Source organism: Alosa alosa, chromosome 12 (genome assembly GCF_017589495.1).
Source record: "Alosa alosa isolate M-15738 ecotype Scorff River chromosome 12, AALO_Geno_1.1, whole genome shotgun sequence".
In the NCBI taxonomy this organism is placed as follows: domain Eukaryota; kingdom Metazoa; phylum Chordata; class Actinopteri; order Clupeiformes; family Clupeidae; genus Alosa; species Alosa alosa.
In genome coordinates this window covers 9179823-9206938 of record NC_063200.1, presented here as the reverse complement: position 1 = coordinate 9206938, position 27116 = coordinate 9179823, and the positions used below count along the sequence as shown (strand labels likewise).

The 27116-nt window shown below is 41.0% G+C and overlaps 4 protein-coding genes across 4 annotated transcripts in view; 2 read left to right on the top strand and 2 right to left on the bottom strand.

Annotated features, from left to right (window-relative positions):
• The window catches only part of rab27b (RAB27B, member RAS oncogene family), a 31183-nt gene extending 27228 nt beyond the window's left edge, over positions 1–3955 (bottom strand). The window contains exons 1-2 of the mRNA XM_048258373.1: positions 3794–3955; positions 3610–3692 (exon numbers count right to left, since the gene is read on the bottom strand). Coding sequence (XP_048114330.1) covers positions 3610–3611 — 2 coding nt within the window. The 5' untranslated portion in view covers positions 3612–3692; positions 3794–3955. The remainder of the gene's footprint in view (positions 1–3609; positions 3693–3793) is intronic.
• A 4553-nt stretch (positions 3956–8508) lies between these two features.
• Positions 8509–16002, top strand: wdr91 (WD repeat domain 91). Its single transcript, XM_048258369.1, has 16 exons — positions 8509–8590; positions 8938–9068; positions 9163–9342; positions 9570–9777; positions 10160–10242; positions 10467–10573; positions 11591–11756; positions 12056–12211; positions 12698–12882; positions 12999–13149; positions 13323–13417; positions 13506–13662; positions 14182–14290; positions 14846–14958; positions 15193–15390; positions 15626–16002. The coding sequence occupies exons 1-16, from the start codon at positions 8542–8544 to the stop codon at positions 15788–15790; spliced, it is 2253 nt and encodes a 750-aa protein (XP_048114326.1). The 5' UTR covers positions 8509–8541; the 3' UTR covers positions 15791–16002.
• Positions 16003–16879: 877 nt separating this feature from the next.
• Positions 16880–21405, bottom strand: c12h18orf54 (chromosome 12 C18orf54 homolog). Its single transcript, XM_048258370.1, has 10 exons — positions 21350–21405; positions 21092–21182; positions 20785–20933; positions 20145–20454; positions 19086–19973; positions 18585–18738; positions 18311–18386; positions 17997–18191; positions 17844–17899; positions 16880–17729 (listed from the first exon to the last, which is right to left on the bottom strand). The coding sequence occupies exons 4-10, from the start codon at positions 20416–20418 to the stop codon at positions 17630–17632; spliced, it is 1743 nt and encodes a 580-aa protein (XP_048114327.1). The 5' UTR covers positions 20419–20454; positions 20785–20933; positions 21092–21182; positions 21350–21405; the 3' UTR covers positions 16880–17629.
• Positions 21406–21561: 156 nt separating this feature from the next.
• On the top strand, positions 21562–26364 carry dck (deoxycytidine kinase). The gene is made up of 7 exons (XM_048258372.1): positions 21562–21763; positions 22115–22230; positions 23702–23895; positions 24049–24196; positions 24766–24881; positions 25215–25314; positions 26117–26364. Exons 1-7 carry the CDS (start codon positions 21676–21678, stop codon positions 26141–26143), a joined length of 789 nt encoding a protein of 262 aa, XP_048114329.1. The 5' UTR covers positions 21562–21675; the 3' UTR covers positions 26144–26364.
• The last annotated feature ends 752 nt before the right edge of the window (positions 26365–27116 follow it).

The window sequence follows — 27116 nt, the reverse complement described above, 5'->3', positions numbered from 1 at the left end:
GGCTGGTTAGACATGTGACTCAATATCATGAGCCCTTTTTATCTGTCATCTCCTGGCTGCGTAGTTCTCATTGTAAGTTTGGCATAAACTGATAAATAATTCAAATACTTATGCATTATTTGCTGCATTACAGAGGGAATCTAGTATTTATTGACTTCAGTGGAAGCTAAGTTCCGCTAACATAAGCCTGGGTTAATTAGGGGCTGACAAGGATTGTAAGAAAATATTGATAGTGTATTGTTTCTAAAAAACACACACAAACAAAATCAACTTTTTTACTGAAACACACAAATGTTAATTCCTTTAATTTCCTGCTCAGTTTGCACAAAAGTAGTGCTAAGATGTTCACTCACTATTCTAATTTCTTAATAATAATAACTTTTTTACTAAGATTTGTTGCATATGGCTCTTTATACTATGACAAGTTTTCTGAAAACAATACATTTGTCACAACATATTGAACGGTAACACAATATATTGAATGGTAACTTATTGTATCACATTGTCAGATTCTTTCTCATACACAACCCTATATTTGACAAGAAACAAATATGTGCATTTGTTGAACCTCAAATTGTGTGAAGCTCCACAGTTGTCTAATATGAAAACCAGGACATTTCCAGCCATTTTGTGGTTTCATGAGATGACAGCTATTGGCGATGACAAATGAAAACACGCTCGTTGCCTTCTAGCTCATACATATAAACATTTATTCATTTATTCACAATGTAACTTACTGTACTGTGCCTACATACAGTGTTGCTCTCTGTGGGAGTTGAGCCCTAGTCTTTGCATTGCTAATGAAACTCTCTCGCGTGCTCTCTCTCTCTCTGAGGTGAAGTTTTTCGGGCAACACTAGTGCACTCAAAGCCCAAATTCATAACTTTTCCCCATGGATTATTCTAGCATTTTATCATTTTACCATTATGCAGTCAGTGTCAGTGTAGAATATATTCATTTGAACTGTTTGAACAGTGATAAAAGGCCCTTTATGATAGTCATTAGAGTTGTAGACTGGTACTTGCACTTACACTATCTATTCATGTAGATAACTGACTGCTAAGACTAACCCTCTCATCTTACTAATCAAATATAATTTATTCAAAAGTATGAATTATGATTTATCCAACAAATTAGTCTGGTTTCATGTTCAAAATGGGAGAGTCGATTACAGCCACTGACGGCACTCCATCCACTATGACATGAACATGCTGCCAAGATCACTTAATGACTTCTACACTTTCATCAACATTATGACTTCCCTTCAATCAAGGCGTTGTTAGCCTATATTTGAAGCAGTCACAAGGCAGTATGATTAACGATGAATCTAAATACATAGTCAAATGCAGCATAATGATGCTCAGCTGGCCATGTGTTATGGGTGTAATTATAACAGCAGCCATGCAGGTACACATGCTCTTTGTCGCTATTATAGCTGTACTCCGTGCTACTTACATCCAGTGCAAGTTGGTGAATATGGCAGCTGGTAGTGGTGTTCAGACTGATGAATGGGGAAAGAAAGCCCTGTAGGGGGGGAGCGCAGTCTCTCGGGGTTAGTAGGGCACGCTGGTAAGCCCTAAAGAGAGGGTGCTGTGCCCCTGAGTGTGCGGTGCCCCCTGGGCTCACCAGCCTGCAGAGAGACAGACAAGCCTCTGCAGCGAACACTTCCCCTGACCCTTGACCCCCCCCGCAGGTCTCAGTGGGCCCCCGCTCTCCTGCTACCTACGCTAATTACCAAGTGTGTGGCGCTCGGCAGTGCTTCTGCATGCACACCTGTGGAGACGGCACTCAGTCTGTCAGCAGCTTTTGTTTCTTTCTTCACATGCTCAGTCTTCCTCTAATCCTTCACATTTGGCACTCTTTTCTTGATAACAGCTTTCTCCATTACAGTTCTATTCCTTTCAACCTTGTGGGTTTCTCCTTCTGCTTGGTCAAAAGAAGTGTTTTCAGTTCAATTTCTGCACTATGGTGAGAACCCCCGTCCTGCCTGCATTGATCGTTATCAGGGTTATCTGAGGCAACCAACCAGCCAACAATGACACAGCAATAGGAACCAAATATGCCTTAAAGGGTACAAGTTTACGTTCATGACATGCAAATCTTCATTGCCGAGATGCAAATTCATTTCCTCTTCCTTGCTATGTAGAGTTATTCCAACTGAATGGTATTTGTATCTTACACTACAATGTATTGTTTATTAACAACCGAATTGCCAGAGAGCTCTGCCAAGCCCAATCTGACCTATCTTGCAATGTTCAAGAAATGAAGAAATTCCTGAATCTGAGCCAAACCAAGCAGTCTTTCCTGGGTAAAGAGTGAAGAAAGGACTTAACCATGCCTTTTACTTTGCAGCATCACAGCATCATCCCTGAGGTCTATGTGTGAACTATGCATATCACAATGACTTTAAATAGGACTCACACAACATCCACTACTGAGTAACAAACCACACACAGGTTATTCTTACTGACTGATGGTCTTGGAGGTGGGCTAATAGTGAGGATGGAAACCTATGTCTCAACATGACTAATAAGACAACCGCAGATGCATGCAGAATGCTTATTTTCCTGTCAAGAGACTAACATTAGAACTTAACATCAGAGCTCTGTTCTTTGCTCTAACTTAGGTCAAATAAAATGCTCTAACACAATTTCCTTTTCAAGTGTGTGGCCTACATGTCTTCAAGAGAGAATGCATTAAAGCATGCAGAGCATTCCTGCTCTCCAGAGTACCACCAATTTTAATGTTTAAAGGTTCAGAATAAGGGACTGACCTTTGGCCCAGATACCTGAAATCTAAAGCCTCATTGAGCCTCATTCAACCCAAATCTAAAGAAATGCTCCAAAGCCACTTAAGCTCTTTCTGGCAACAAACCATAAAGTTGGTGTATATACTGAACTCATCTTCTAGTAATGCCTGGATAAATGGAACATCTTTTTTCGATAAAGCTTTCAATGCAACTACAAGACTTTAGCACTTCAGTTGTAACAGAGATAAAATGTAACACATTTCAAAACCCTACCAAAATTAGCCATCAGAGCATATTTTCACACGTGCATACATTATGACTATAAATTGTAGGCTACATACCACCCAGTGAATAATAGAATAATAGGCTACTCAAATATCAATTAAATAATCTAAGAAAATGGCTAGAAATCATTACAAAAGTTACACGATTCAGTGTTTCTATGGCAGCACAGAAATGTACACAGTGATAGCCTAATACGATGGATTGTGTGTTACTGTTTCGAATGGGGGGAAATGAACGTGGTGTGCACAGCAATCCATTCGAGTACTGTCAGCAGAGATGCGCAGAATCATCGTTTCAGTAGCCTAATTCCAAGTTTCTCCGTTTTTTATAAAAAAAAGGACAGCGCACGGATATTTCGCTAGACAATAAATGGTGCAGGTTGCGATAAAGGCTGCTTCCCACAAGTTTGCGTGAGGGAGGGCGGTATGAGTCAGAGGCGAGAAGAGGGGAGTCCATGAGATGGAACCAAAAATGAAGCCAAACGTGGTGGGAAAACAAAAGAACGGAATTTCCAGACATTTAAGTAGGTGACTTGAATCGGATTTTGAAAATAGTTGATTATCATCGCTACTTACATATCAATGAGGCTCAAATGTTCCTTGCAGGTGTCTGTCTAGCCCATATCTCCCCAGCGGTGAGGCGCATTTTCCTCTTCAACCTAGGCAAAGCAAGAAGGCGGCGCTGAATTTATCGTCATCACATCTATTCAAGTCTTGCTCACATAATAGCTAATGCATGGAAACACACAACGAAACATACCTTCCATCACTTAGCTCATCTGGGTTTTTTTCGTTTTGGTTTCTTGTCAATCTGGTTGGCACTTTGGCTTCTTCAGCGTGAACAGTTGTCAGTTCGGGTGTGCTTATCGGTTTGGGTCCTAGCGCCGTTCGTTCAATATCTTGGTGCTCTTTTAAGATTCAACAGGTTGTGACTGGCTGCCATGTGATACAACGAGTTTCTTCTAATTCTGTTACTGTAATATTCAACAAATGAACTTAATGACTGTGACAATTATAATGAATTGCTTAAATTATTAATACACTTTTATTATGTTAATTATTAATACACTCTTATTATATTAATGTTTTCCAATGCTAGCATGTTACAAAAGATGGGGAAGCCATGATGCATATCTGATAAACTGTAGATCCTGCAACATCCTACAGATCAATAGCTGGAAAACTGAGCCTATGCTATTGCTACTTAATGGACCTGACCACTCCTCAGATGAGGAGCCTCACTGGATTTGTCTCACACCAGATGACCAAAAACCTCTGACTTTTTCTGAAAATGTCTGACTCAAATCAATGTCTGCCAGGTCAATGGTCTGGTAAATCTTGTTTTTTTTTTATCAATTAAGAAATATAGCCAAAGTGAGGTCTTTTTAGGTCAGGAAGATACTGAGAGAAGCTTTCATATCCTCATGCCTTGATTATTGTAATGTACTGTTCTTCATCAGCAATCATTGAAACACCTGCAACTAGCTCAGAATGCTTTGTTTTAGTAGCACTTCACTGGCTCCCTGTAAAATATAGAATTCGGTTGATTTTCGGAGCTTTTTCACAACAAAGAAGTATGGGTGAAAGTGGTCTCAAGGGGAAAAGTTATTAAACAGGGCCATAGCAAGCCTTTTGAAACTTATTGGAGTGCAGACTCCAATACCATCGTTAAATTTGCTGACAACACCGTAGTGGTAGGCCTAATCCACAACAAGGGTGAGACGGCCTACCTGGAGGAGTTGAAGTGCCTGACCAGTGGTGTCAGAGAAACAATCTCTACCTCAACTACAGTAAGACCAAAGAGATGCTGGTGGACTTTGGGAGGATGCAGACGCAGGACTACACTCCCTTATCCATCAACGGGACCCCTGTGGAGAGGGTAGATATATTCAAATACGTGTCCAGATCACCGAAGATATGACATGGTCTACCCACCTGGACACCGTGGTAAAAAAAGCCAGGCAGAGACTGTATCCTCTAAGGAGGCTGAAGAAATTCAAAGCATCCAAAACAGTCCTGCAGAGCTTTTACTCCAGCATCATTGAGAGCATCCTGACTGGATGCACAGCTTGGTATGGAAACACCACCATGCAGGACTGTAAAGCTCTGCAGAGAGTGGTGCGTTTAGCTGAACGTACCATTGGGGGGTAACTCCCTAACCTAGGGGACATCTATATCAAGCAGTGCAAGGACAAGACCACCAAAATACTGAGAGACCCCAGCCACCCAGACTATGGTCTGTTCTCTCTGCTTCGCTCAGGAAGCAGATACTGTACACTGGCGGCAAGGACTAAGAGACTCAGGAAGAGTTTCTTCCCCCAAGTCGTCCAGTATCTAAATGGCACTGTTTAAAACCTGTTATGCAGCACATGTTCCAGTACCGGGTCATTTACCCCCTCCCCCACCTCCCCCCAACATTCTAAATCAATTGTATGCACCATATTGCTATGTAGCATAGTAATGTTATACACCATTTGAAAGCTTTGACTCTTGGGAATCCAAAAATGACAACTTTTTTCATGTACAATCTGTATAGTGCTTTACATTCTCAGATTAATCTTATTATGTCTCAATTAAATTTGATCCAAAATGCCTCCCTCCCCCTCCTCCGCTTTTGGTGCTACCCTGACCTGCAGCTCAATAAGTAGATGCAACATATTGGGTATTGAAATATTCACAAGAATCCATAGAAATTTAATCTTCATGTTGTATTATCCAATATTAGGTGTACAGATGTATAGTCTATCTTATACACACTCATTGAACCAACAAAGTAAATGCAAAAATTGACTTTTTTCATATTTTGTGTAGTCAGTCTATATCAGAACACCTGACATACAATCTAAATAGTCCACAAGAAACCTCAAAGTGTTACCTTTCATTTGAGACCAGGATTATGCTTCTACACAAAGGGGTTCATATGCAGTAAGTATTTGATTGTCAGTATGCATTTTGGAGAAGCAAAAGTCCTATGGGGAGTTTCCATAGGGCATTTTACCTTGGCAAATAATGGTCTAAAGTAAGTAGTTTTTATTCTATATTGATCTACTTTTGCACAAAGCTTCACAAGACCTGATGCTAGGGTTCAGTGTTTCTAAGTCATCTCAAGTGACCTAGAGGGCTGAAATGGTGGTCAGTTCAGAGATGCTTGTTATCCGGCAGAATGAGAAAATAATATTCTAGCCTCTGTACCTCTGTGTCAGTACATCACACAGTTGACTGTTGTCCAAGAAACTACAGTGTCTTAGCTTTCCAAAGAGGTCAGGCATTTGATTATAGGCCAAAGTATGTTGGAGCAATGATCTCCTAAGTACTGTAGATGATGTACAATGTCGGGCAAAATACTCAAAATGGGGCGTATGCATAAGAATTTAAGCACTTTTTGAGAAATAAGCACAGGTATATATTATATTTGAGTACACCACTTTCCCCTATCTGCAATAACCCCCTGACATCTTGAATGTATTGTTTTCTTGTCTGTTAACTGTTTTGGTGGGTTGTTTCTGTTTCAGTTGTTGTGTGTTTTTACTTAGCATGGAGCCGACTGTAACATTTCACTGCATTGTATATGACAAATAGAATCTGAATCTGCTCCGGACACCTGATGACACATGCTAGTGACAGACAGGAACATCAATGGGTTTTGGCCTCCTGCATACTATCCTCCAAATCCGCAGTTCTGAAGGTTCATGGTTTGGAGCCAAGGTTGGTGCAGGGCTGAACTGTAATCAACGATGCAGGTTACATATAGGCTGCTATACTGCTTCCCTTTCTTAATGAGGTGAGATGGAAGTTTGTTTGAAAGTTCACTCCCAGACAATCCCTGCCACAAACAGTAATGTAGGCCTATTTTTCTTATAAACTATGAAGAATATTTCCAACAATCCACGGTATGATAATAACACATGTACAATGTCCAGGCCACGGTTCTTTTCATACTCAACTAATACATTTTTAGTTGGCCTTCCTGCTTCTGTAGTGAGACCATTACAGATAATTCAGAATGCAGCCCATCTAGTCTTTAATCAGTCAAAGAAGACACATGTCATCCCTTTGTTAGTTATTCTTCTTTAGCTTCCTATAGCAGCCAGAATGAAATCAAACCCCCTATTCTGGCATAAAACACTTACTAGATCTGCACCTTACTATCTTACGGTAATTCCATGATCCAGCTCTACGTTTGTAGCGATAGTTTTGAGATTCTCAAAATGACTGATCTGTTTACCTTGTTTCTAACTGATTCATTTTCCTTACAAAGTCGTGGTTTCTACATGTTTATGGTTATTATTTTTATTCTGTTAATTATTTAGCCTATTAATTTATATATTTTTTTATTTATGCCATAAAACTTTTCTATAAATTGTTACTTTGAATGCCTTGAAATGTGTAAAATCCCTGACTGCTGTTAATGTACTGTTTATTAATGTCACTGCACGTCGCTCAAAAGTGACTTACAGCAAGAGAATAATATTCAAGTTGCAGAGTAACTAGTACACTACAGACAGAACCATATGCAAAATATGTCAGTTTTGGTGCAAAGGTTTGCCAAATAGGCCCAACCTTCCTTAACCAAAGTAATGTGTTACCTGCATTGAAACAGAGCGCTGATTACGATTTCAGAGCAAGTATTGGTTCATGTTAAAAAAATACAGAAAACTAAAATCTTTGTAGTCATTCTGGACATGAATACATTATTTTATGACATAAAATGTCACTGCTACTTTGCACCAAACCTGGCCTTCTATCCAAAGAGTTATCATGTACTGAATGCTATTTGCCTTCCTGAGGAAAGTGAGGGAAGCTGAACATTTCCTTTTGTCTCCTCCAGTGGTGAAACATTTATGAAGCCATTGAAAGACATTACTCTCATTGTTGACAGTAAGATGAACATGTGCCTGGGGGGATGAATCAGATAAATTGTTCTGACAAGAGTTACCAAATGGACATGCTTATGTGACTCAAACCAACAGTGAAGTGAACAAAGGCATTTGAGGATTGAACTGACATGTGATTAGGCCTACACTCTCTCATAAAAAGAAATGCCCTTATTTCTGTCTACAGAAATTGTGTAGGCCTGTGTGTTGTGTAGCCTATATCTTGTCATGTGTACATCATGTATAGGCCTAGCCTATAGGCTACCCTAACCCTGTTAGCCTACATCAATAATACTAGTCTAACCTAAAGCAAAAAAAATTCTAGGCTAGTCCTACTAAACCTATAATTTGTCCAGAAACCACTCTTTTTCTTATTTTTTGTACTTAACTGGCGTAGGCTACCTCTACCAAGATATATTGGCACTGGCAAAGAGTGGCATTCACTAGCCTAAGTGAAAATCCGCCATTAATTTAGTCTGACCGGTCCTGCGTTTCCACCATAGACTGTAAAAATTACGTTTCCACACGATTTAAAAACTACAATGAAACACTTGATAGGCTGTTACTGTTACAAGAGCACTCTCGTCCGGACAGAAAGGGCTCTGCATGTCACGTGACCTCAGTAGTTGATCACATGATGACCAGAGGAAAACAGGAAGTATTTTCACAAGCTGTTTTTGAAGGTAAGTCGAATTTCCCCCTATATCTGTGTAAACTCAAAGTCAGAAAGAAAAACACTTCTAGTTGCAAACGTACGTAGCCTACATGTTGAAAACGTTAATGCTTTTTATTACAGCGTTGTTTGTAACGTCACGAGAAATAAAATTCCTGGCAAATTTTGCTTGACCCTTATGTGTGAATGATTAACGTTAGTAGTAGCCTTTGCTACTACAACTGATTAATTGAATTGGCTTGCTGTTGACAAAAGTAAACTGGCCAAGGCTTTGCACTTGGTTTGCAGTCTTTCAGAAATGTTATGAAAATGTTTCTGTAGCTAATTACCGAGCTTTGTCCGGACCTTTCTGCACAGAGGCCAAAATGGCATCGGCCGTGGAGAGAACAGATGAGCTGGTCAGGGAATACCTTGTATATCGTGGGTTTACGAGCACACTTAAACATCTTGACTCTGAAATAAAATCCGACAAAGAAAAAGGATTCCGTGTAAGTATCAGATGTCAAACATTAAATGCCAAACATCAGATAGGCTACTTATTTGACTGGCAGAACTCAAAGAAAACATGTAATTTCTACCTAGGTTGACAAGATCATTGAGCAGCTGCAGCTCTTCATCCCAAACGGTGACTTGACTGGGCTGAAGGACTACTGGGGCTACCTTGATCGACGTCTCTTTTGTCGTCTAGAGGACGTTTACAGACCTACTGTCAGCAAACTCAGAACCAGTCTCTTCCGATATTACCTTGTCTGCACTGTTCAGGTGATGGTCTATGCATGCAAACTTCAAAGAAACACAGAACATAACTACAATCTTTTTTTTCTCACAGCCTAACTGTGCAACATAGGGCCATGGCCATCACAAATGTAGTCAGATGCATCCCTTTGAAACAGCAGAAAGGACAGCTGTAGTGATTTACTAGCCTAAAGCAGTGAGTGAGAAAGATATCTGACACTGACAGTGACCGTGTTCTCTTTCTCCCTCCATAGAATAAGAACCTTGAGAAAACTCAGGAGTTCTTTCAGAAGCAGGCTCAAGAGCTGCAGGGCCAGGCTGAGTGGCGCGAATGGTTCATCCTGCCCTTCATCCCCTCCCCTGAGCAGAATCCCGTCTTCGCCCCTTACTTCTCCCGCCAGTGGGCAGACACATTTCTTGTCTCACTCCACAATTTTCTCAGTGTGCTCTTCCAGTGCATGCATATCCTTGTTAATCCGTCATGAAGGAGTTTCATGGAAACACACACTGTTTTTTATTTTTGCAAAGTTTTTAGTGTTTGTTGGATTATAGTAGTATTACATTTAACTCTAGCTGATGTTGGGCAGCCATTCCCTCTGATGCATGTTGATCACACATCTGTTTAAACAGTCTTTGCCATGACTTGGTACACATTTAACAACGAATTTGATTCCCCAGTACTTAACAAATACTGTGAGTCTATAAAGTATTAATAACCATAGTTTTTGTTTGGAGTTGGGGAGTGTGAGCTGCTTTAACAGAAAGTTACAGATGATGATGGGCACACCAAATGGGTGCGACATGTGCAGGTGAAGGTGAATAATCTCTTCCTTAACAGTGCTACCCCTTCCAGTGCTTCTAAGTTTTGATGCAGAGATGCAAAGGATAACCAGTTTCCAAGAAGAGACTGAAACGCTTCGACAAATTGTGAGACACATACCAGATATTCAAAGGCACAATCTAAAATATTACATCATAGTTTTGGTCTCACAGTCTTCACTAGGTGATGGGTGAAATAATTAAAATGAAATCTAAATCTTTTTTGGAAATGTTACTTTGATTAGCACAAATTCCTCTTGTTTCAAATGTATTAAATAAGTGTGCCTGCTTGAGGAATGTCTTATTTATAATATTTTGCATCCGACCCCTAGTTATTTGCGCTACAAGGAGAATCTCAGCAGAAGAAGAACGAAGACATTGTTCATCACAGGCTTCCGGCCTACGTTCAACACATGGACCGTCTTGGAGACACTGAGCTGTGAGGACTGACTTTGGGCTGGGAGTTTCAAGTATTGGGGCAGGGCTGCTTTTAATTTTGTAATATATGGAAAATGTACTATGACTATTGGTACCTGTTACAGAAAGAAGAGAAACAGAGGATATTTATAATATTGTTAAAATACCGATAATATTGTTAAAATACCGATAATATTGTTAAAATACCGATTTTGTTGGCAGTCTTCACAGTGCAAAGACTAACGCTAATAGCCATAAAGGACAAATAAACAATTCAACTGAATTGTTGAGTCCATTGATAAGGTGTGATTTTTTTTGGTGTTTGTTTGTTTGTTTGTTTGTTTGTTACTCTGTATGTGGCTAATCACCCAGGGTACAAATTCCAGCCAGAGTCAATGATCAGCTATTGGAGCATTACAGTGATGTTTCTTTCTCCAGTGCTCCAAGCATGGGGGTTGGCCCTCCTGGATAAGTGAACGTGTTGGACTTCCTAATGGGCTGGGCAATGTCATGAGAGAGAGAGAGAGAGAGAGCGAGAGAGAGGAAAAGCAAAGCAAAGCAAAGCAAAGCAAAGCAGAGAGGCCATTGAATTCTTAGCTCTATAATTATAGTTTGAATTAAGTATCTTCAAATTCACACACAAATGTCCATGTCACTCAATTCGAATAGTGAATCAGCCATTATTTGTACACAAGTTCAAATTAAAAGTTTGGCAGGAGCAACTTAAAGTGTCACCCGAATCTACACACTGAAGCAGTCCAGATATGGTGAGACGAGTATGGTGTATTCTCTTTGAGAAGTTGTGGACATAACTTAATAAGGGAGAAAGAATTTCACCAGTATACTCCCACCCTTTTGCTCCCACAACAGAGTGTGTTCTCAGCATACTTTTTTCAGTTGCCCAGTATCTCAGAAAAGGGGGGGCAGGCGGGGGGATTTAATTTACTAGGGGTGATTTTAGACAAGGGAGTAGTTTGTGTTTGTGTGTGTGTCGAGATAGAAATAATCTGAGTTCAGTGTGTGTTCTGTCTCCACACAGAGACCTGGTGTCCAGCCAGCGTCCAGCCAACCTTACCACCCCCTCGCGCAATTTCTTCTCCACGTTCCTCCCCCAAGGAAAACGGGCACCTGCCAAGACACCTCAAGCTTCTGGGTCCTCGCCAACACAGTCCTCCATGGGGAGAAAGGACACAGCAGCCAATCATGTGAGCCCATATGTTTTCCTGGATACATAAAAGCTCCTGTTGTCGGGGACAGCAGCTTGAGGATCTGAACTTAAGTGTTCCCTCAGGACAACTGAAGTCTGGAAGACTTTTTGTTTTTGTTTGGAAAGAGCCACTTGGCAGACCTTGCAGTGGACAGACTTAGGTGTCATTAAAAATGTCCCAATTTCTACTTCATAAACCTAATTAACAAAAGAAAAAAAAAAACCTAATAAAGGATTCATGCATTTTTAATATTTAAATGGGTTGTTGTGTCTGTTGGCTTGTCTCCTCTTCCCCAGGTGGTGAAATGTAAAGACCCCACCCCAGCCCGGGAGTCTAAGCAGGTGTTTATTACAGGGGTTACGGTCGAGTCATCAACAGGCACATCCAGACAAAGGAGACAGCAGGATCACGAGAAAGAGAGGAAAGAGCTCTTCTCCAAGCCCATCCAGCAGGTCCATAGAAGCATGTATATATTTATACATACACACACAACCACATCTCCAAAAAAGTTGGGACGCTGTGTAAAATGTTAATAAAAACAGAATGCTATGATTTCCAAATCATGTAAACCCTATATTTAATTGAGATTACAACGTAGCAATGGTTGAAACAAAAATATTGCTTTTTGGGAAATATATGTTTGTTTTGAATTTGATGCCATGAATTTGAATTCAATTCAAATTGGGACAGGAGCATGTTTACCACTCTGTTGCTTCACCTCTTTGTTTAACAACATTCTGGAAATGTTTGTAAACTAGGAAACCCAGTTACTGGAATTTTCAGAATTAAAATGCTGTCCTATTCCTGCCCATTATAGGATTTCAGCAGCTCAACAGTCTAGGGTCTTGATTGTGTTTTTCATTCCATTATGCACCCAATGTGATTGTTCTGAACTGCAGACAGGCCATCTTAGCAAGTGCATGTGTGTTTCTTCTCAGAATGTTGAAAGAAAAGGAGAGAGCTCTGACTCAGAGACCCATACAGAGGTGACGAGTGATCCGACAGACTCTCCAACGAATCCGGCGCGAGGGAGTGCGGACATTGGCGGAGGCCTGGAGCAGCCATTCATAAAGCTCAGTCAGGAGGAGTATGGCGAGCATCACTCTTCAATCATGCACTGCAGGTGGGTTTCAGTCTTTGGTGGGAGGACGAAATCATTTCATGGTTGCCAGGACCTCATTTATTTTATGTAATAAATAACAAGTCACGTGTTGGGTTTCTTCCCCTCTCTGTGTGCAGGGTGGATAGCTCGGGGAGAAGAGTGGCGAGTTTGGACGTTGACGGCGTCATTAAAGTCTGGTCCTTCAATCCCATAATGCAGACTAAGGCCACCATCATGTCCAAGTCACCCCTTCTGTCACTGGAATGGGCTACCAAGCCAGACAGATTGGTATTTATATTTTAAATAGTGGTTATACATTGCCCTGGCATTGCAATGTAACTACGTAACTACACTATGTAGGACAAATAATGGATAATGGATATTTGTTGCACTGTAATCTAACATGGAAAAATTGAGTGAAATTGAACTGTTGCCGTTCTGTTTTTTCTTGCAATCCTTAGTTGCTGTTAGGAAGTGGAGTGGGTACAGTACGCCTGTATGACACAGATGCCAAGAAGAACCTGTATGAGATGGCCATCGATGAGGCTCACCCACGGTAAGACTAGCAGTCAGGAAAAGAACAGAAGTAATCAGTAATGAGTCTCCTCTGGTGTCTGACCCATATGTATGTGTGTTCCATCCAGGATCTTGTCACTTGCCTATAGCCCGAGTGGCACGTCGTTTGTGTGTTCAGCTGCAGCTCATGCTCGCACAGGCAGCGTCTCTGAGGCTGTCTCTCGTGTCGCACTTCCTGTCTCCGGAAAGCTCCTCCTCTGGGACACCAAGACCATTAAACAGCAGGTAGATGATGAGGACTGGAGTCTCTGTGGGTTTGCCCGAGGCCCCCCCATCACAAGAACACCGTCTTCCTGTGCTGACTCAGGCCAGGGAAAGCACTTAAAAGTTTAGAGCCTAAACAACACTAATCTGCCAGGCAGGAAAGGTATGATTTGGCAGGGGATTTGGCAGACTGTGAGGTTAGGAAGGCCATGATGTATTCATTTTCACATACTGGTTATATATTTGTAATAATCGTGCATTCCATTTGTACATGCTGACGGCTTGTGACAACTCGTAACTTGTGAAATGACGTAAGAACTCGCCGTGAACTGGGGGTCCTTTGACCTGTACAAGATTGCTTCTCGTCAGACAAGTTTAGGGGGGCATGCCGTCGCGTAATTTTGCGTAACTTCCTGTTTTTCGGACAACTTGCTACTCGTAAGACGAGCACATTGGACAAATGGATCGCACCATAACTGCACAATCCCTGAATATTTTTTTTTTTTGTATTATAATGGCATTCTTTCTCTATATCTTCAGCTTCAGTTTTCTCTGGAACCTGGGCCAGTAGCCATTAACTGCACAGCCTTCAACCATAATGGAAACCTACTGGTCACGGGAGCTGCTGATGGAGTTATTCGGCTTTTTGGTGGGTTGATTCAATTTAATTTTATTCATTGGTGGCCAAGTAGCGAAGCTGCGAAAGTACCCACTGTATTTCTACCTTTTCTTATTATGCATCTTCTTTCTTCTGCCATGGGAGTCAATGCAGCCGCAACCCATAGAAACTGTTTGGTAAATGGTTGTGAAATTTGGCACACTGATTTGGGACAGTCCCATGATTCTTTTCACCAAGTTTCATATAGTGGCACCAACTGGTGAAAAGTTGGATGTGCATTTACGTGACATAAAACTTGGTTTGAGTGCTTACACCTATTTGTTTGATGTAATAGTATCAAGTTGCCATGGCAACTTTTGCCTGCGGAGCTGCTTGGTCCCTTCATCACTGTTTGCAGTTGTATTTTATGTAGCCCCAGCAACTACTGAAATGGTCTCGAGCCCAGAACCTGAACCCCCTAGAGCAATCATTAAGCTGAGCTGATTGCCTGAGTTGATTTCCTTTGCTGGACATGGACTCTTCTTGTGTGGGTCTCTGACTGTCTCTCTTTCCTTACGTTCTCCATCTCCTCTTGTTCTTCTACAGACATGCAGCGGTATGAGAGTGCAATGAGCTGGAAAGCTCATGACGGAGAGGTGTACAGCGTGGAGTTCAGCTACGACGAGAACACCGTGTTTAGCATTGGAGAGGATGGCAAGGTAAGATTCATTTATGGTCCTTTCACTTTGCTAGATGAAGAACAAGAATGAATACAGACTAAACATGATCCACATAACACATCAGTGATGGTAGTCTGAATTTGTTGGAGAAACAAAAATCACCTCGCTAACTGGCTTTTCCTGTGGTAGTGATTTTTGTTTGACCAAGTGGTGTTTGTGTGTATGTGTTTGTATATGTATGTGACCATGGCAACGTGACCATGGCAACTCCAGTTTATCCAGTGGAATATCCACCGCAGTGGAGTGAAGCAGTCGGAGTACTCTCTACCTCAGGATGCTACGGGGCCTTTTGTTCTGTCGGGGTACAGCGGGTACAAACAGGTTCAGGTGCCCCGCGGCCGGCTCTTTGCCTTCGACTCAGAAGGGCAACATGTGCTTACCTGTTCCAGCAATGGAGGTCTCATCTACAGGGTAATTTCCTAACTGGCCATCTTTTATGCATGGAACATTTTGCCCTCAGTGTTGCATTCTTGCTGCCTCATTAAACTTAAATCCAGCCCCACTTCTATCACATTTTCTCAGTTAAGGTGCACAAATGTCTGTTTTATTTTGCTCTCGTGTTGTTTTGCAGTGTCAGACTCTGTAGAGTATGTATGTGATTCTGATTCTTTTTGTTCATTCTTTCCTTCATTCTCTCTCTCTGCAGCTAAATAAGGGGGAGACGGGGCTAGAGAGCGTCCTGCCCCTGGGAGGCCACAAAGCCCCGGTGGTGACGGTGGACTGGTGCTCTGCTGTGGACTGTGGCACCTGCCTCACCGCCTCCATGGATGGCAAGATTAAACTGAGTACTCTCTTGGCCCAAAAGTCCTGATTGGATGACCCGCGTCCGATTACAATCCCTGACTCGTAGTGTTGCGTGCTGGCAGCAGTTGATGACAGATGTAGATCACACTCACTGTTGTCTGATCACCAAACTCTCTTAAAAACAGCGTTTTATCAGTACTGTCTACACTGTGCTATCTGCAGTGGCACCAATTATGGTGGTATTCCATACCAGGAAGTATTAAATCAGAAATATAATTGAACCCATCTGAGTTAATTCATTTTGTGCTTGTCTTTGCTCCTGGACATAAATAGGTCACTGTTGTATAAATATAGCGGAACTGGTTAAAAGTGCAGTTTGGTTTTGTTGTTGAAGAAATACATACTGTGATCCAATTCTAAAGGCTTGAAGATTGTCACTGTGTGTAAATAGTAACTCTGAAATCACTGTCATTTTAGCTGAAACGGCCTTAGTAGATCACCTGCTTAAGGGTACTTTCAGTTCCTAAGAACTTAACAGACTTCACAACAGCCCAATTCAGAATGTCCTCTAGTGCATTGGTTCCCAAAGACTGGGTCGCGACCCACAGGTGGGTCGTAGGAGATTTTATTTGGGTCGCCAGCATAGCCTAGTGACAATTTATGTTGTGTAATACCCCTATCTTTTATACCGATATAGCTTAGGAAAGCTAACAGCTTTCCGTTTGTGGTAGTTAACAAACTAGATCCTGTCACGAGTTGGGTCGCGATAGTCTGGCATTTTTAAAAAGTGGGTCCCCAGAAAAAAAGTTTGGGAAACACTGCTCTAGTGTCCTCTGTTTAAGGGTACTTTCTTGAATTTCCACTAGGGATCAATAAAGTGTATCTATCTATCTATCTATCTATCTACTTTTAATTCATAAGAACTTCAGCGTTATCACTGACACACTGCCGAGCGCAATGTGAGCTCTTAGGTGAGATGGAGGTGGGGGGTGCCAGAGATGGACCAGCATTTTGACAGCAGCTGAGTAATGACTGAGTCACTGTTCCACCACCTTTTCTCTTTCTCACTCCTTTCATCCCTGCTTTTCTCACTCACTCGTTCACCACACAGCCTGTGGCTTCTCTTGCCCGCTCTCCTTAATTAGCATCAGGATACAGCTAAAGTTCAATGCGACATTTAATTAGATTTCTCAGAGCTAGCAGTCTGATCGATGAGCAGCAGAACAAATTACAATGTTAAAAGAAAAATTTTGTATCAAATATTTGAAGCAGTGCAACTTTATCCAGACACAAATCCAGACATCCTTTATTCAGACATCCTCAATTAGTGTAGCTGAAATTAAATAGAATTGCTCTTGTAATGGGAGATAAATTTTACTGTTTTAGCCGAGCTGTATGGCAGCTTTGAATTAAAAAAAATGATCCAATAAAAGCAGAAAAGGCCTCTAAAAACGAATCCATAGAACAAAAAGACCGGATTCTTTGTGCAATGCTTTAGCAGGTACATAACATTTCCAGAATGTAACATTGTAGCACATAATTGTTACAAAGGTAGGACTTAAATGTGAAAGTGTTGTTTGATGTATAATCATTAACAGCAGCTTAGTGTAAATGCCATGCACTATTTATACTTCATGTCAAAATTCCTTCAGGATTTATTACCAAAGAATTCTGAACATTTACATGTTGTTGATTCCATTGTCAAAACATCTGTTTCTGTATTTCTATAGTGTAAATCTTCAGAGCATTGAGGACCTTTTGAAAACTGGCTTCATTTCATATTTGGTAACAGCACAGCAGGGTTATTGTCCTTGTGAGGATTCTTTCAACAGTAGGATGTATAGGTGATTACAGTCAAACAGGTGTAGTGCACTTCTAGGGGTTCCAGGGTAAACATGTGTACCTGTCATGTCACATGACTGTTTCTGGCTGCCTGCTGTCCTTTCTCCTTCTTCTCCTTGATGTCGTCTACCAAATTTTTCAGTCGTCCCAGGTGATGCAGTGCCCTGTGCAGTTAACAGCACCACAATTGCAGACCATTTTGCAGTTATTATTGACTGGGTCCTTGAAAGGCTCTATTCAGAAAAAAGTAATAGTTGTTTAAATGAAAAAATACCCACCTTTGTAGTGACTCGCCACCAGGTACAATTCCGTAATCCTCCACTGAGTTAGGAACCTTGGGCAAAATCAAAAAAGGCATAAGCTAGCTCACAGACACACTTATTCAACTGAAAAAACAAAACAAAACACATGGTTGACCCCTGGGCCCTGACCTCTTCTGTTAGGGCTGGGTGCTCCTGTAAAAGCAGGGTCTGTCTATCAGCACCCACGTCGTCCTCTGCAACAGGGTGGTTGTCCTGGGCAACCTTATGCTCCACTGCTTGTAGGCTGAAAAGCATCTGTTTGAGGGCCTCCACTGGACCAGGATGCTTCCTGCTGCTGTAACCGGATGAGCTTGAGCAGAAGGTCTGGGGAGCACAGACAATGGGGTGAACAGGTAAGGCAATAACCCTGTGTGTTTATGAATGAAAAGAAGCTTACTTAAATATTTGTTTAAAAGGGAGTGACTGCCCATGAAAACTAAAACCTCTTCTCTGATGGTAGCCTGGCCCTCTTCAGACTTCTGTGGAGTGTCACTGACCCCTACTGGCACAGGAGATTTACTGCAGGGAAAACAGAAAAATTCACCTTACATTGAACTTGATTGTCAAATTACAAGGTAACAGGATTGCTGTTGTAAAATAGGGGTGGCTCTTTCCCTGCTTTTGTCTAATAACACTGTATTACATATTTGGTTTCCCCTTCAGATTCTTTATAATCGATTATCAAAGACTACACATAGGAAGAAGTTTCTCACTAACAATGTAACAGGTGGATTATCCCAAGAACGATCTGCTTCCAAGACTTCTTCTGTGCCTCCTGGACTGCTTTGCTTCTGCGACTGGTTGCTGATCCCCAATGAGGGGGAGTTCAGAGCGTTCTCTGCCCTCAGGATCAAAGACTCAATCTTGTCATCTACAAATACAAGGAGAACCAGCTTGTTAATATCATACAGAAACAGCATTGCAACAGTGAACCAGGTAAAATCATTTCACAGTTGGTTAGGGTACTAATGTGTTAATTGTCATCTGCTTTGAAATGGTATAGAATAATATGTGCTGAAAACCAGTCTCTGCAAACTCTAACATATGATGCTGCCATGTCATAGTTTACAGACCAAACTCAATTGTATGTTTATAGTTTACAGTAAGTTTAAATTCATAATTTGCATGCCTAGACGAAAAAGACTGACGCAGATATAAACAATACATAAGTCCACACACAATAACCTTGGTTAAGTAAATAACTTTTGGTCTTCTGACCTCTAAATGGCTGGCTGTTGTCATGTCTCTGATTCTCCTCTTCCAAGGTTAGTTGCTCAGCAAACTGCAGCCTGAGCTCCCTCACAGATAAGTGATTGGCCTGATTCTGCAAGAGGGATGTTGTCTGGGTTCTGTGCATTGTCTCCGCGCAGAACATGAGGCTCTCATGACCAGGCAAGTCTTTCTGTTTCTTCTTGTTTTTTTCTTGATATGACTCCTCCAGTTCTCCTAGCCAGGAAGGAACAGATGGATGATAGGGCTGTGTTCTATTGCTGGGCTCTGCCGGAGGGTCACACTCTTGAAGCCACGCAGGATACTTAAGCTCAGGAACGCTGGTGATTCCTGAGAAGTCCATCTCTGACCTCTGACTGGTCATCCAACGTGGATAATGGTGGACCAGAGGAGTGCCTTCCGGAACCTCTAGTTTATTATTTAAGTGTACAGGATTACTGCCTGGCTGCATGTTCCCTGGCAGAAGGCCTTCTATACTCCCAGATCTCTTTGCTGCCTCTACCCTGAGTGACCTTTCTCCTGATTGCTTTTTAGCGGCATTCGTAGTACTGCTCAGCTTGGGTCTGACCAAGGACCAATGACAATAGCTTTGTTTAAGAGGGTTGCGTCCATGCTTGGGTTTGGAATGAGACTTGTGGCTTGCCGTGGTTGTAGGCTGGATCCTCAACTGAGTTAGAGAACAGGAGCTGTGCCCTGGTAGCTGCATCCCAGACTGGGAGAAGAAAGCAGAGGTGCGGGTGACCGGCAGAGAGCCATCACAGGGCAGCACCAGTAGGTCGTCTGTGCTAAGGCTCAGGCGATCTGGACCTTGGCGTCGAGCCCCAACAGGCAAACGGAGGAAATTCAACTCTCTGTCAGTCAGGCTTTCCTTCAGTACTGGAGAAAACATAATAAATACAGGATATAATTGTGATCATGCAATCAGTGCACCTTTTACACAGCAGTTTCCAAAAACACTGCATCTTTACTTCAGAAAAACTACAGTGCACCACACATTTTATTTTAAAGCCCTGATTCAAATACAGTTGTGGTACAGCTCAAGCTTACCATCTTTGTTTCTGAACCCAGAATTGGGTAGATGAGAGGTAACTGGGGTCTTTGGAATCTTCAGTTGTCCTGTAGATTGCCCGGAAGTCGACTGGCTCCTCTGGAAGTCAGCAATATAGGCATCCAGAGCTTCTGAAGCAGACTCATAGGTTTTGTCTTTATACCAGATGTTTTGTGTGGTTTCAGGATGCAGTGTGCTCCTGAGGTGTCCAGAACTAGCTAGTAAGGATGTAACAGTAGACTCAGGGGACAGGAAACCATCAGCAGTAGTCATTCTGTCACTCACTGATTCACTTCAGGTTATGGTTTCCTGGGAAATAAACCAAAGTAAGGGAGATGAATGGAAATATGCAGAGCAGCATTTTGGTTGATGAAAATGTCAGATCACTTTTATACTGTAAATTGAAGACATGATATAACCGTGTGTGGTAGATGTCAAAAACGTTAACGTTACTTTAACCAGATAATGTCTAATGTTAATAAGACGTACTCTGCTTTAACGTTAGCGTTGTCTCTGAAATAGTTTACATTAGCTGCGTTAGCTAAATCTAAAGTAACGAGAATCCACATACTCTTACTCTTATTACAAGTTTACAAACTCTTACTACAAGTTTACTTCGGCTTCAGGTAGTTGACTCACCAAGTGAAAATGTTTTGTTACTCAATAGCATTGTCAAGCAGGAAACAGTCAACAGGTTGGTTTTTATTCCACTAAGGTAGTTGGCTAGCCAATGAAGCTAGATTGTGATTCCTCAAACCGATCTCCATATTGGCTGTTGACGGTGGTGTCTACTTTACAAAGAGATTTAACACAAGCGTAACGTTATTGTATTGCTGTCTCACTGAATCCTAACGTGCAAACTATTTTGCCCACAACTATCCCAGTGGGCTAACGCTACTAGGTTAGCACCCGCCCTCTGGTTGTGTGTGAAGCGGGGTTTTCTTACCAATCACAGGATGTTAGAAAAACGACTCTTCCTCACTGTATCCAATCAATGCATTGAATGCACATTGATGCTGGCATGGAACCAAATAGATCTAATAAAAAAAACAGCATGTGAAGACATCGTTTATTCCTTCGCAGCAACAGCAAGTGTTTGTAAAAAAAAACAAACACACATTATCGTTTTTAGAACATGGAACAAAATCTATGGCCAAAAAGATAGAGTTTAGAAAAGGGACACCCAGACCATTGGCTGGCATACCAGAGAATATCTAATAAGGGACGGGCGTCATCAACCATGTCCTGGTAAAACTGCAGGGCAACCCATCATCAATTTATTTTACAACGTAAGACCTTAAATAAACAGGTCACATTGGCTCGGTCTTCCCATCTGTGTTTTAAAAATCTTGACTATTCCCATCCGGCTCCTTTAACGATGGGCGGTGCCTACATATTCTGTACAGTCGGGGGAAAGTAGCGCCAAATTTCTAATCTTCCTGTGTCTGTGTACAGTGTTGGTAGCACTGAGGGTTGCCTTTTGTGGTTCTTTACGTCAAAAACAATTTACAACACATTAAAAGGATAATTATGTCGCGAACACCGAAAAGAACATACCCCAGCTCTGACGATAACTTCGAGAAAAGAATTAAGCGGATTTCCATTGAGGGAAATATTGGTGAGTAGCCTGCAGCACCTTGTGTTGGCTGTTTTGTTTGACGGACCCGGACTCTATGTGTGTGCTTATTATATGTAATTTCAATTGCACATAAGGCAGAACCTGACAGTGCATGCTCAGACACCTAAACATACATGGCTTGTTTGTTTGGCCCACACACGATGTAATTCTGGCAGCTGTTTTGGAAGTAAGCCTAGCTTGCGTTTTTATTATTTTTAAGGCGCCGAAATTGTTCGTTCACAAACATCTAATACGATTTTTAATACTTACGAACAGCTCAGCCTCAGTGCAGTATTATTTTGTGCGTTTGATAACCCCCGCAATTTTACCCGGTACTTCCTGTTTTTAAAGCCGCTGGCAAGTCTACCTTTGTGCGCCTTTTGGATGACCGAAATGGGGACTGGGAAGTCGTGCCAGAGCCCATCGCAAGGTGGTGCAATGTACAAACCAACCAAAACGATTTTGAGGTAAGAGGAAAATCTTGTCTTGTCTTCTTAACCTGGTAATTTGTCTGTGGTTGACCAAGACTTTATTGAGCCAATAAGAGTTTAAGAGAGGGTTCTATTTTATTTTTTTTGTATATCATTAAATAGTAAGAGAATTGGCCGTTTGTGCCTCGCAGCTGCCTGCCCATACGTCATTAGATCCCCCACGAGGATTATGCTGCATGGTAGCCTAGTGGAGTGAACAGCTGAATGCATTGGGTCACACCCAGCCAGGCCTAATATACCCCGCCAAAACTACAGAGCTATAAATTGCTTCACTCAAAACCACTTGACTTTCAAAACCCTAACTGAAAATGGGTGTAGGCTAAACGTGCACACACACCTTTTTTTGTAAATAATTAACAGCCTAGCAACTGTCTTAACATGTTCAGACCTAAACGTCTGCAGCTGAAGAACTGGTCTAAAATGTTCTCAGAACTAACGTGCACAATATTGCACAGTCCAACACTGTCATGTCCTATACATCTTTCCAAACTCATTTTTTTTTTCCAACCTAAGAACATCTGCAGTGGGGCTTGTAGAAGAGTAACACTAACTACCTTAACTACCTAAACACAAGGTGGTTCACTACCATTTGTGTGGTACATTTTATGTGGTATTAGAAATATTGTTCTTTTATTCATTTTATTTCATTTTAAGGTAGTTCTGTTGTTCTTCCACAGTTCTGGGAAAAAAGTGAAAGTGGTAGTTAAGTGATTAAAGCATTTGTCATCAGTTATATTCTGATCTTAAAGACTATATTTAGACGTAAAGTGCACCACTGCGCTTTGAAACCCATTATTTTCAATGTGTGACGCAAGAATGGTTTGGCGCTGCGCTGTATGAAGCGCAGCACAAGCTCCAGCTCGCTGCTCAGTTCGCTCTTGCTCACACCGTAGCATAGGCACACAATGACTAGGCAACTACTATGTTGTGCTGAACCCAGCGTCAAGCGCACCACATACCTTCCTGTTCCTGAAAGCCCCATGTTTTTCAACGCCTCATGTAGTCTTTTCACTAGAGGGCATCATAATCTCACAAGCCTGCTGTTTTGGTAACAAGACTGCATTTCTTCTGTGAGGAGTAACGATACTGTCACTGTTACTCTTCCACAGCATTGAGTGTCTGTCCACTCATCTAGCATACTAATGCAGTTTTTCATTAGGATTGCTATAAGGCAAAAGTCTCACCGTGAAGATGTGCCTGCAGCATGTTCTATCATGTCTAAGTCAAGTCAAGTCAGTTTTACTTTTATAGCGCATTTAACATGCACAGTGCAACACAAAGCGCTCCACATACAAGACACATAACAAAAAGACAAAAGATGCCGGACGGATTGGCGTGTTAATAGTTCATCAGTTGTTTTTCCACTGAACTGCACTCAGAACCTTTTGCCACTATCTAGAATATGCCCCAGTGCAAGTGTTTAAACCTTGACTTCCTGTTCTCTCAGGAGCTGACCACTTCTCAGAAGAGTGGAGGAAACGTTCTCCAGATGATGTATGAGAAGCCCGAACGCTGGGCCTACACCTTTCAGAGCTACGCTTGCATGAGCCGGATCCGGTCCCAGATCAAGTCCAACAACGGGAAGCTGAAAGAGGCGGAGAACCCTGTGCAATTCTTTGAGCGTTCTGTCTACAGTGACCGGTAAGGGCCATCATAGTTGTTAATAAGTCATGTTATTTCATTTCTTAAACTTCTCTGTGTACCAAGATAATGTTCTTGCTTTATGTGCTCTTGTTGCAGCAATGTCTGCTGCAATTATTAAATTTAAATCTTTCCGTGTTTGTTTGTTCTCAGGTACATTTTTGCTGCTAACCTGTATGAAAGCGAGTGTGTCAATGAGACTGAGTGGGCCATATACCAGGACTGGCATGGCTGGCTGCACCGACAGTTTGGCAAACACATTGAACTCGATGGCATCATCTACCTGCGGGCCAAGCCTGAGGTCTGAAACTGGAATTTGCACACAGCTATCAGCAATAAGGGCTGGGAATCACAAAATAACTCACACATCGATACTGTCACGATACTTTGCCTCACGATAATGATAATATCACAATATTTGTGTAAATGAAGAAGGAGGAGAAGAAAAACTGGAGTTATGTATTTCATAACGGAATTAAAACAGTCTACAAAGTGCATAGCGGTTTAGCTTAGTGCCTCTTAAACATATTAAAAATAATGTGACAGTATATAGAGGATTACTCTCATTTGACCTCAAAGAGACATGAAGTAGTGATTCTGGGAAGTCAATTTAGAATATGAATTGTATAACTTATTATTTTTGTAAAAATATTGATATTTGGGGCCAGTGTATCTATAACGTATCGCAAAAAGAAGTTATGAATATAGTGCTGTTTCAGTATTTTGTCCCACCCCTAGTCAGCAAGGGCATACTGCAGTCAGTGTCATCTGACCAAACTAGAATATCTCTCTAATACATATTATACTTTGATGAACAACCTGCACAAATATGTAAACAGAAAATGCCTGTTGTCTTGTGTATTTGTTTAGATGTGCATGGAGCGGCTGCGCCTGAGGGGGCGAGAGGAGGAGCAGTGTATTCCACTGGAGTACTTGGAGAAACTACACTTCAAACATGAGAGCTGGCTCCAACATCGGAACCTCAGGTGAGACCTACTTGCTAACAGTATCACTCTGGTACTTATGTGTTTTCCTCTTGATGCTTGAGAGCAAGTTTGGGACAGCTTTGTGACACACAGACTTGAGAATGCTTACTGGACTTTGGGAAACAATTTCAGTTTTGTTAAATAATTTCAACCAGTGTTTGAACTAGATTTAACTCTCTTTTTCAGTAAGCATATATCATTATTATCATGCTTAATCCAGACATTACCTTACTAAACAGTGTGCAAGACCACTTCAGCCTCCACAAAAGAAATATTTCATAAGATACATAAAACCACAATACTAATCCTTCCAACGGTATCATTGTCTCTTAGCATGGAGTTTGAGTATCTGAGTGAAATCCCTATACTTACTCTGGACGTGGATGAAGATTTTAAAGGAAACAAGGAAAAATGCTCCAATATGATTGAAAAGGTTTGACCACTATTTTTTTGGTTGTCTTTTCAAAATCTATATTTAAATTGTAATTAGGTACATCCGATTTGTGTCTTGTAATCCTTTTATTACAAATGCTTCACTAATGAGGCCTGAGTTATGTCAAAGTCAAAGTCAAAGTCAGCTTTATTGTCAATTTCTTCACATGTTCCAGACATACAAAGAGATCGAAATTACGTTTCTCACTATCCCACGGTGAGACAAGACATATTTGACCAATTTTAAGTCCATGAACAAACATAACATTCAAGTAAACAAAAAGTAAGTAAATAAGTAAATAAGAGGGCACATATAATAATGAAAAAAATAAGAGCAGCAAAATTTTGTCCAAATTGTGCATAGACAGTCAATAAAATACTAGTGCAAATACTGTAAAATACTATAAAATACTGTTTGACCTAAGTAATAAAGAAGAAAGTGGCATAGTGGTGCAAGTTATGTAAGAGCAGCAGAAGTGTTGTGTTTTCAGGACAACAACACCAAGTTGTAAAGTGTACAAGTGTGCAAGTGTTCAAGTGTGCAGGTGGAGTAGTGCAGGCGGCCATTGTGGGTCCAATGTCCAGGATGTTATGTAGCTGAGGGTGGAGGGGGGAGAGGAGGGAGAGAGTTCAGCATCCTTAGTCATTTCTTTGATGGTAGTGAATAGAATGAAGTCACTGCTTACAAAGCAATGTCTAATTTAACACATTAGTTTAAATCGTTTTGCTTTGTATACTGACCTAAATCTTTACACTACTTATGTATCCTGTATATAATGTGTCTTAATGGGTTTTTTTTCCAGGTTGAAGAATTCCTGAGCACTTTGTGAAGGATTGTTCTGTATCTGTTTGATCATGCCTGTTGATGTGCATGTATGTAAAAAATTGCCAGAGATCCTCTTGTTTGAAGATGCACCATGACAGCTCCAGTTCGTATGCACTTAATAATATATACAATTATTGACTTTATGACAAACATTTTTAAAAGGAATTCCATACTACATGGGCATTCATCATCCCAGCTTGTTTTCCATTACACCTCAGTCTGTTACCTTTGTTTTCCTGTTTGTGTGTGCTTTTACCCTGGTATTTATGTTTAATGCATCCCTGGATGTGGGTAATGCTTGTACATTTAGTATGCATTTTGTGTTGTATCCTGTTTTTTTGTAATGAACTAATTAAATAGAGGGAGAGCAGATATCTAACAAACATTCAGAAAAAGTCCTGTTGGCAAATTTGAGGAAAAGTCGGTAAAGGGGCTTTTTCACACAATTTGAGAGTGCTGAATTCAAATATTTTATTTACCAAGCTCAATTTTGAGTTTTAAGCTTGCTAATTAGCATAATTCACATACTTTTTGGTTTTGCCATCAGATATCATAGGAATTGCAAAAAATAAGCCATTAATATTGTGGGACAGGACAGTCAGGAATTACCCCAATGACCCTCAAGTAGCAAATGAAAATAAGCTAAAATTAAAATATTAATTGAAATAATAGCTAAAATTCAGTATGACGTTTAGAAGCAAAATAGATTCCTGATAATAAATTGATAGAATAGTAGGTGACTGCTCATTTTTCTGTAGAAAGTACTTTGTCACTAACTATTATGAACAGTTGTCAGTCTTTACAGAGGATTTACACTGTATTTTTTTACTGTAAAGGTGACTGCTTGCCTAGTTAAAACATCTCACTGGTGCTCTTTCCTATCATTCAAATCCCAGCCATGCAAAAATGGAAGTGTGTGCATGTTTGAGGGTTGCTGAAGAGTTCTATGGAGATTGCATTATCTGCAAAAAAAAATA

Excerpts from the sequence above, each read along its gene's own strand:
- wdr91 (XM_048258369.1), top strand. The coding sequence starts at position 8,542 with ATGATGACCAGAGGAAAACAGGAAGTATTTTCACAAGCTGTTTTTGAA. Across the intron at positions 12,883-12,998 it reads TCTTCAATCATGCACTGCAG|GGTGGATAGCTCGGGGAGAA; the intron begins GTGGGTTTCAGT and ends CTCTGTGTGCAG. Across the intron at positions 13,150-13,322 it reads CTACCAAGCCAGACAGATTG|TTGCTGTTAGGAAGTGGAGT; the intron begins GTATTTATATTT and ends TGCAATCCTTAG.
- c12h18orf54 (XM_048258370.1), bottom strand. The coding sequence starts at position 20,418 with ATGACTACTGCTGATGGTTTCCTGTCCCCTGAGTCTACTGTTACATCC. Across the intron at positions 18,192-18,310 it reads AGGCTACCATCAGAGAAGAG|ACCTTCTGCTCAAGCTCATC; the intron begins GTTTTAGTTTTC and ends TGTGCTCCCCAG. Across the intron at positions 17,730-17,843 it reads GGTGGCGAGTCACTACAAAG|GGCACTGCATCACCTGGGAC; the intron begins GTGGGTATTTTT and ends TTAACTGCACAG.
- dck (XM_048258372.1), top strand. The coding sequence starts at position 21,676 with ATGTCGCGAACACCGAAAAGAACATACCCCAGCTCTGACGATAACTTC. Across the intron at positions 23,896-24,048 it reads CGTTCTGTCTACAGTGACCG|GTACATTTTTGCTGCTAACC; the intron begins GTAAGGGCCATC and ends GTTTGTTCTCAG. Across the intron at positions 25,315-26,116 it reads GCTCCAATATGATTGAAAAG|GTTGAAGAATTCCTGAGCAC; the intron begins GTTTGACCACTA and ends TTTTTTTTCCAG.